The 9,047-nt window shown below is 42.7% G+C and overlaps 2 protein-coding genes across 3 annotated transcripts in view; both read right to left on the bottom strand.

Annotated features, from left to right (window-relative positions):
* Positions 1-267: 267 nt before the first annotated feature.
* LOC132115652 (mucin-2-like) lies at positions 268-7,471 on the bottom strand. The gene is made up of 4 exons (XM_059524064.1): positions 7,205-7,471; positions 2,314-2,579; positions 2,097-2,237; positions 268-1,583 (listed from the first exon to the last, which is right to left on the bottom strand). The coding sequence occupies exons 2-4, from the start codon at positions 2,528-2,530 to the stop codon at positions 280-282; spliced, it is 1,662 nt and encodes a 553-aa protein (XP_059380047.1). The 5' UTR covers positions 2,531-2,579; positions 7,205-7,471; the 3' UTR covers positions 268-279.
* Positions 7,472-8,803: 1,332 nt separating this feature from the next.
* LOC132115856 (transmembrane protein 181-like) overlaps positions 8,804-9,047 on the bottom strand; it is a 21,219-nt gene continuing 20,975 nt past the window's right edge. For both annotated transcript variants that reach the window (XM_059524238.1, XM_059524237.1), the window contains exon 17: positions 8,804-9,047. This exon is cut by the window's right edge and continues 649 nt beyond it. The gene's annotated coding sequence lies outside the window, so the exon portion shown is untranslated.

The following is a 9,047-nucleotide window of genomic DNA, read 5'->3' as shown; positions in this document are numbered from 1 at the left end:
ATCTGTTGTGAGAGTCACAGAGTGATGAGCTAAACACATGATTCAGGATCAGAGCAGAAGTCACTCCACTCTCACTGAGAAAACCTAAGAAACACAGGACAGGACTGATGCTGTTCATCGTCTGAGGCCACCTGAGTTCAGTGTATTGCTTTTGATTTCTCTCTATTCACAGATGAAGCGTCGACAGTGCTCTGTGTTTCTGAACCAGACAGCCTAAATATTAAAACACAAAGCTTTCTCCAGTGGGTTAACGGGAGACACATGTCTCCAGTGGATGGTTTAAACCTCGTAGTGCAGGTCGTTGAGCTCCAGTCGGGTGTAGTGGCGTCTGTCGAAGGACTCCATGGCTTTACGGGCCGCCAGAGAGAGGATGAGTGTGAGGAAGATGAGTGTGATCACCACGATGGCCACCAGGCTGTTCTTCCACATCACTCGAGACACCTTGGGCTTCCCTGGAAGAGACAGAACGGGATGATCACGAGAGAAACCTGTGCGCTTCGGGTTGCTCTCCGGCTCGATCACGTCTGCAGGGGCTGGCTCAGGGGTCGAGGGCGGCACTGTGGGGGTGATGGAGGTGATGGAGGTGCTGGTCGGGGGGGCTGTAGGCTTCTGCGTGGCTCTGACGGGATTCACTGAATGCGTCTCTGGTCTCGAGGGTTTGCTGGGTTTCTTGGGTCGGATGGGTTTGAGGGACGTCCGTGGAGGAGGATGAGGCGCTTTAGTGCTGGTGCTTTTAGTCGTGCTGGTGGACTGTGTGGTGCTGGTTGCCGTGGTAGCAGGTGCGGTTGTCATAGCGATGGTTTTGAGCATCACGGGTGATTTTGACTCAGTTGGAGCTTCTTCAGTTCTGATGATGGAGGAGGATGTGGCAGGCGTTTTAGTCCTGGATGTGGTCCTGGGTGTAGTCCTTGGTGTCGTGGGTGTAGTCCTGGGTGTAGTTGAGGGTGTAGTCATGGGTCTAGTTATTGGTGTAGTCCTGGGTGTCATGGGTGTAGTTATTGGTGTAGTCGTGGGTGTCATGGGTGTAGTTCTGGGTGTGGTCCTGGGTGTCGTGGGTGTAGTTGTGGGTGTAGTCCTGTGTGTCGTGGGTGTAGTTGTGGGTGTGGTCCTGGGTGTCGTGGGTGTAGTTGTGGGTGTAGTCCTGTGTGTCGTGGGTGTAGTTGTGGGTGTAGTCCTGTGTGTCGTGGGTGTAGTTGTGGGTGTGGTCCTGGGTGTCGTGGGTGTAGTCCTGTGTGTCGTGGGTGTAGTTGTGGGTGTGGTCCTAGGTGTCGTGGGTGTAGTTGTGGGTGTAGTCCTGTGTGTCGTGGGTGTAGTTGTGGGTGTGGTCCTGGGTGTCGTGGGTGTAGTTGTGGGTGTAGTCCTGTGTGTCGTGGGTGTAGTTGTGGGTGTGGTCCTGGGTGTCGTGGGTGTAGTTGTGGGTGTAGTCCTGTGTGTCGTGGGTGTAGTTGTGGGTGTAATCCTGGGTGTCGTGGGTGTAGTTGTGGGTGTGGTCCTGGGTGTTGTGGGTGTAGTCGTGGTCTGCTGTGGTGCTGTGGGTTTGGCTGTTATTCTTCCACTTCCTTTAGTTGTTGGATGAGTTAGACCTGAAAAGATCAAATCGATGGCAGAAACCAAGCGGTGTTAGGATAAGGCTTTTAGTATCACTGAGATACTACTGTAGTTTTTATTCATATTCTGAATTAGTTTTTATATTTCTAATTTTCCTTTTAATTTTCGTTCAAGTTTTATTAATTCAGTTGTGTGATTTTGCCATTTTATTAGCTTTTAAATATGTTTTCATCCTGTCAACTTCAGGTTACGTTTATTTTAGTACATCGAGTTAAACTAAAGGAACATGAGAAGCGGATCAAATCAAATGAAGTTTATTTTATTGCAAGAAACAAAATGTCTTTCATAGCTTTATTCACATAAAAAAATGGTTTGAAGTCAGTTGTTTCTATATGTTTGAGTCGTGTGTCAGCAGAAATATCAGTTGACATTTCATGTGCCTTTAATTGTAATAATGCAGTCCGTCTGTGATCACATGAAGAAGCAGAAAGAACTGAGTCAGAAAGTGTGGCAGTGCAGCGGTTGGTGATGGGAGGTGTCCTGCTCACCCTTAAATATGTTGTAGGTGTTGACTCCGGGGCCGGCGGTCATCATAGGAACCTCTCTCTCGCTCGGATAGTAGAAGAGATGACAGTTCAGATCTCCGGGTCGCTCGGCCGGCTCATACACCACCAGATTACACTTCAGCCCTGTGAGAACATCAGCAGATACGTAAGCAGAGACACTGAAGAACACACTCCTGCCGCGTGTGTGTGTGTGTCGTACCTGGAGCCACGTCCTCTGAGCAGCATGTGAGGATGCAGTCTTTCTCTGAAGGCATGGCTCGGGCCTCCATGACGGTTCCCTTCTGATCCAGAGCCACATGTGTGTTAACAGCCACGTCCCGATGCTGTCGAGAGTAACACATCTCTCTGTCGGGGTCCAGCATCCCGCCGCAGACGTGCAGCAGGAGACACAGCAGAAGAACACAGCTGAGTAACATGACGTGATGCTTGAGGAGCACAGAGCAGAAGAGAGATGTCCTCACAGACCTGCACACAGAGCAAAACAGTCCACAATCAAAGACCTGAGATCATGTTATCTGTTCAAGCCTGATTATGAACACTCAAGTCCAAAGAGCTCGATCCCGTCATCAGCTCTTGTGAAATCTGAAATATATATGCATTTCTAAGAACTTAATTTAAACAACTTTAAAGATGATTTTCTCAGTATTTAGATTTTTTTGCTCCCTCAGATTCCAGATTTTCAAAGTTGTATTTCAGACAAATACTGTCCTCCTAACAAACCACACATCAATGGAGAGATGATTTATTCAGCTTTAAGGTTATGTATAGATCTCAAATTTAAATTATTAATTTGATATAAGAATAACTGATATCAAGTCATCTGGTTTACTTCAAGAAAAGAGAGATTTGCTGAGAATGCACTGAAGGCTGGACTGACTGGTGTGCTGCGTTCGATCCGGTTCACAGCTCACAAACACACAGGAAGAACTTTGATCCGCTGTAGAGGAATGTTTATCACAGACTGTCATAAAACTACACCTTCACCTCTGCTCTAGTCACTATCAAGCTCATTTACAACAGGAGCAGTTATCACATCACTCATACGGGACTTTTTTCTGGATGTGACTTGTACTGAGGCACAGATCACATCAAGAGGAACTGTGAATGCAGAATGATGGAGAAACTGCTGAAACTGTGCAAAGCTTATTTTTATCATATGCCTTTGTACTGTGATTGTGATGTGATGTGGTGTGGTGTGATGATGTGTACTGTGATGTTATGTACTGTGATGTTATTGTGATGTGATGTACTGTGATTGTGATGTGACGTGGTTTGGTATGGTGTGATGTGATTGTGATGTGACATGGTTTGGTATGGTGTGATGTGGTATACTGTGTTGTGTTGTGATGTGACTGTGATGTGATTGTGATGTGACATGGTTTGGTATGGTGTGATGTGGTATACTGTGTTGTGATGTGGTGTACTGTGATGTGACTGTGATGTGATTGTGATGTGACTGATGTGGTGTACTGTGATGTGACTGTGTTGTGGTGTACTGTGATGTTACTGTGTTGTGGTGTACTGTGATGCGATGTGACTGTGATGTGGTGTACTATGATGCGATGTGACTGTGATGTGGTGTACTGTGATTGTGATGTGTTGCACTGTGATCCGTCTGTGATGTGGTGAACTGTGATGTGACTGTGATGTGGTTGTGATGTGACTGTGATGTGGTGTAATGTGATGTGATGTGGTGTACTGTGATGTGATGTGATTGTGATGTGACTGATGTGGTGTACTGTGATGTGACTGTGATGTGATTGTGATGTGGTGTACTGTGATGCGATGTGACTGTGATGTGGTGTACTGTGATTGTGATGTGTTGCACTGTGATCCGTCTGTGATGTGGTGTACTGTGATGTGACTGTGATGTGACTGTGATGTGGTGTAATGTGATGTGATGTACTGTGATGTGATGTGGTGTACTGTGATGTGATGTGACTGTGATGCATCTGTGATGTGGTGTACTGTGATGTGATTGTGAAGGGACTGATGTGGTGAAATGCGACTATGATGTGGAGTAGTGTGATGTGATTGTGGTGTGACTGTGATGTGGTGTACTGTGATGCGATATGACTGATGTGACTGTGATGTGGTGTACTGTGATGTGACTGTGATGTGGTGTACTGTAATGTGATTGTGATGTGTTGCACTGTGATGCATCTGTGTTGTGGTGTACTGTGAATGTGATGTGACTGTGATGTGGTTTGATGCGTCTGTGATGTGGTGTACTGTGATGGGATTGTGATGTGACGGTTTGGTATGGTGTGATTTGGTATACTGTGTTGTGATGTGACTGTGATGTGGTGTGATGTGACTGTGATGTGGTGTACTGTGATGTGATTGTGATGTGACGGTTTGGTATGGTGTGATTTGGTATACTGTGTTGTGATGTGATGTGACTGATGTGATTGTGATGTGGTGTACTATGATGTGACTGTGATGTGATTGAAATGTGTTGCACTGTGATGTGGTGTACTGTGATGTGACTGTGATGTGGTGTACTGTGATGTTACTGTGATGTGATTGTGATGTGGTGTACTGTGATGTGATGTGACTGTGATGTGATTGTGATGTGGTGTACTGTGGTGTGATTGTGATGTGGTGTACTGTGATGTTACTGTGATGTGGTGTACTGTGATGCGATGTGACTGTGATGTGATTGTGATGTGGTGTACTGTGATGTGACTGATTTGACTGTGATGTGGTGTACTGTAATGTGATGTGACGTGATTGTGATGTAGTGTACTGTGATGTTATGTGGTGTACTGTGATGTGACTGTGATGTGGTGAACTTTGATGTGATTGTGATGTGACTGATGTGGTGTACTGTGATGCGATGTGACTGTGATGTGGATGTGGTGTATTGTGATGTGGTGTACTGTGATGTGACTGATGTGACTGTGATGTGGTGTACTGTGATGTGATGTACTGTGATGTGACTGTGATGCATCTGTGATGTGGTGAACTGTGATGTGATGTACTGTGATGTGGTGTACTGTGATGTGATGTACTGTGATGTGACTGTGATGCATCTGTGATGTGGTGTAATGTGATGTGATTGTGAAGGGACTGTGATGTGGTGTAATGCATCTGTGATGTGGTGTAGTGTGATGTGATTGTGGTGTGACTGTGATGTGGTTTGATGCATCTGTGATGTGGTGTACTGTGATGTGACTGGTGTGCTGTGATGTGACTGTGATGTGACTGATGTGGTGTACTGTGATGCGATGTGACTGATGTGGTGTACTGTGATGTGATGTGGTGTACTGTGATGTGACTGTGATGTGGTGTAATGGAATGTGATTGTGATGTGTTGCACTGTGATGTATCTGTGAAGTGGTGTACTGTGATGTGATTGTGATGTGTTGCACTGTGATGTGGTGTACTGTGATGTGATTGTGAAGGGTCTGTGATGTGGTGTAGTGTGATGTGACTGGTGTACTGTGATGTGATTGTGATGTGACTGATGTGGTGTACTGTGATGCGATGTGACTGTGATGTGTTGCACTGTGATGCATCTGTGATGTGGTGTACTGTGAATGTGATGTGACTGTGATGTGATGTGACTGTGATGTGGTTTGATGCGTCTGTGATGTGGTGTACTGTGATGTGATTGTGATGTGACATGGTTTGGTATGGTGTGATTTGGTATACTGTGTTGTGATGTGATGTGACTGATGTGATTGTGATGTGGTGTACTGTGATGTGACTGTGATGTGATTGAAATGTGTTGCACTGTGATGTGGTGTACTGTGATGTGATGTGACTGTGATGTGGTGTACTGTGATGTTACTGTGATGTGATTGTGATGTGGTGTACTGTGATGTGACTGTGATGTGGTGTACTGTGATGTGATGTGACTGTGATGTGACTGATGTGGTGTACTGTGATGTGATTGTGATGTGGTGTACTGTGATGTTACTGTGATGTGGTGTACTGTGATGTTACTGTGATGTGGTGTACTGTGATGCGATGTGACTGTGATGTGACTGTGATGTGGTGTACTGTGATGTGACTGATTTGACTGTGATGTGGTGTACTGTAATGTGATGTGACGTGGTTGTGATGTAGTGTACTGTGATGTTATGTGGTGTACTGTGATGTGACTGTGATGTGGTGTACTTTGATGTGACTGTGATGTGATTGTGATGTGACTGATGTGGTGTACTTTGTTGTGACTGTGATGTGACTGATGTGGTGTACTTTGATGCGATGTGACTGTGATGTGATTGTGATGTGGTGTACTGTGATGTGATGTACTGTGATGTGATGTGACTGTGATGCATCTGTGATGTGGTGTACTGTGATGTGATTGTGAAGGGACTGTGATGTGGTGTAATTCGTCTGTGATGTGGTGTAGTGATATGTGATTGTGGTGTGACTGTGATGTGGTTTGATGCATCTGTGATGTGGTGTACTGTGATGTGACTGGTGTGCTGTGATGTGACTGTGATGTGATTGTGATGTGACTGATGTGGTATACTGTGATGCGATGTGACTGTGATGTGACTGTGATGTGGTGTACTGTAATGTGACTGTGACGTGGTGTACTGTGATGTGATTGTGATGTGTTGCACTGTGATGTGGTGTGTGATGTGATTGTGAAGGGTCTGTGATGTGGTGTACTGTGAATGTGATGTGACTGTGATGTGGTGTACTGTGATGTGACTGTGATGTGGTGTAATGTGGTGCTGATGCTGCCGCTGGTCACCATGGAGACTGAGCATCACTGGAAGAGTGTCCGGTGTGTGTGGGCCATCATCGTAATGCAACCCTTATGAAACACAGAACACCTAAAAACCAACATTAGCCCAGATATTTATTATTAAAGCCACGTTATCTGGTTTAAAGTGTGAATGTGACGTTAATGAAATTAATCACGGGTTTAATTCGCTCATCGACACAATCAACAAAAGACAACGAGCGATATACACATAATCACATAATGTCCTGTTATCCGCGTCGACAAAACCCTGAAACAGACACCAATTCACGAACACAAACACATTCAGACTCACATCGTGTGAAATAACGCTTAGATTTGAACACAGTGAAGCTTCAGCAAACGATGGAGATCAAACACTTACCCTGAGATCAGCCGCTGCTGTGACCCATTTCTGTGCCTTTGTCCTCCGCTGGATGATGATGATGATGATGATGATGCTGCCTCTCTCTCGCTCACACACACTGATCAGGGATGCTCACAGCTCTAAATGTTCAAGAGCGCAATCATTGATGAATGAAGCGCTGGTTTCCTCTCGGATGTGATATGGATTTGTCTTTGTAAGCTAGTACTGTGACGCTCTTTATCGAGCTGCTGCTGCTGGATGCTGGTGTAGCTATAGCGCATCTGCGGCACTAGAGGGCGACACAGCGCGCACACTTTACCACTTCTCTATTGATTTATGTTTTTATGGTTTATGAGTGTTTATAAGTGATCATAATAAATCTGAAGCAAATACAGGTGAATTTATTTGAATATTTATTACAAGGACAGTAATGACAAATTGACTTTTATTTTATTTTAAAATAAAAGCTCGTCCATACGTCATCTGAAATGTAATATGAATCATCTTCCATAAGCTTTAGTACTTGAATTATTATAATTAGAAATAAACAATTTTCTAGAGAATAGAAAATATGAACAGTCCAGTTCCGGAAGTAAAAATCCCATTAATTTTCGTCATAGGGTGGTTGATTTTTAACGATAGCTTATTAAACCTTTAAAGACAGAGCTACTTTGAGCTACGAGAGTATTAATCCATAGTTTATTCTTTTGTTGAAGTCAGCTGGTTCTAATTTTTTAATTACATATTATGTTTATTAACTAATCCTGTTTAACAGCGGAATTCCTGGCGAGAACTACATTACCCATGATTCCGCAGCGCTGTTAGTGCGCTACTGCCGCCTGCTGGACACAAATATGAAGCGCGTTTACAGCCGCGCCTTTCACAAAACACACAGCGCTAATCATCTTAAAATAATCAGTCACACCGCTCTGTGTGTAGCGTCTAAGGAAGGCTTCTATTCACATTATTACTTTGACAGAATCTTGCCAGAATATACAGAGTATTTTATTAACCATACTTTTATTTAGATTTTAGAGGTGCAAAGTCAAAGCAATATTCCAGCATGATATTATTCTTCATTCAGCCGTTGACAAAAATTTCCAGAAATAAACTTAGTTTCATATTACTATATATATATATATATATATATATAAATATATATATATATATATATATATATAAATATATATATATATATATATATATATAAATATATATATATATATATATATATATAAATATATATATATATATATAAATATATATATATATATAAATATATATATATATATATAAATATATATATAAATATATATATATATATATATATATATATATATATATATATATATATATATATATATATATATATAAATATATATAAATACAAAAAATCACCTAATAGTAAATATTTATTAGGCTTACTAATCTGTCACATTTTGTCTGTTTATGACAAAAAGAAGTAAAGCTTTGCCCTTCTGTTGCAGTTGTAAAATCAGGATAATAATGTAGATTATGTTTTATGTGTTCTGCTCCGCTGGAGAATAAACTCTTGTACAGCATCAGTGTTCAGCCTCAAACAATCACACCTTCAATAAAAACACATGAAGTCACCTCTGGAAAACACCTGGAGCTTTTATTCCACATTCAGAAGCTGGACGTCTGGACCGAGGGATGAGGAAGTCCAGTGATCATCACATCATCATCATCATCATCATCATCACACACGTCTACAGACATCACTTCAGGAGCACAGTCCAGTCCCATCATTACAGCTCCAAACAGGAAGTGATCAGAATCAGAAATACACAAAAACAGACAGCAAGAGAGAAACGTAAAAAAGGAATGTGAGAAGATAATT

The sequence above is a fragment of the Carassius carassius genome, chromosome 35 (assembly GCF_963082965.1).
Source record: "Carassius carassius chromosome 35, fCarCar2.1, whole genome shotgun sequence".
NCBI lineage: Eukaryota > Metazoa > Chordata > Actinopteri > Cypriniformes > Cyprinidae > Carassius > Carassius carassius.
The sequence above is the reverse complement of the archived record's forward strand: the minus strand, read 5'-3'. Positions and strand labels throughout refer to the sequence as shown.

What these genes read in the sequence shown, in the direction of transcription:
- LOC132115652 (XM_059524064.1), bottom strand. Translation starts at nt 2,530, where the DNA reads ATGTTACTCAGCTGTGTTCTTCTGCTGTGTCTCCTGCTGCACGTCTGC. An exon ending in CTCAGAGGACGTGGCTCCAG is followed by an intron (nt 2,238 to 2,313) that starts GTACGACACACA and finishes ATGTTCTCACAG; the next exon opens with GGCTGAAGTGTAATCTGGTG. An exon ending in CACCTACAACATATTTAAGG is followed by an intron (nt 1,584 to 2,096) that starts GTGAGCAGGACA and finishes TGATCTTTTCAG; the next exon opens with GTCTAACTCATCCAACAACT.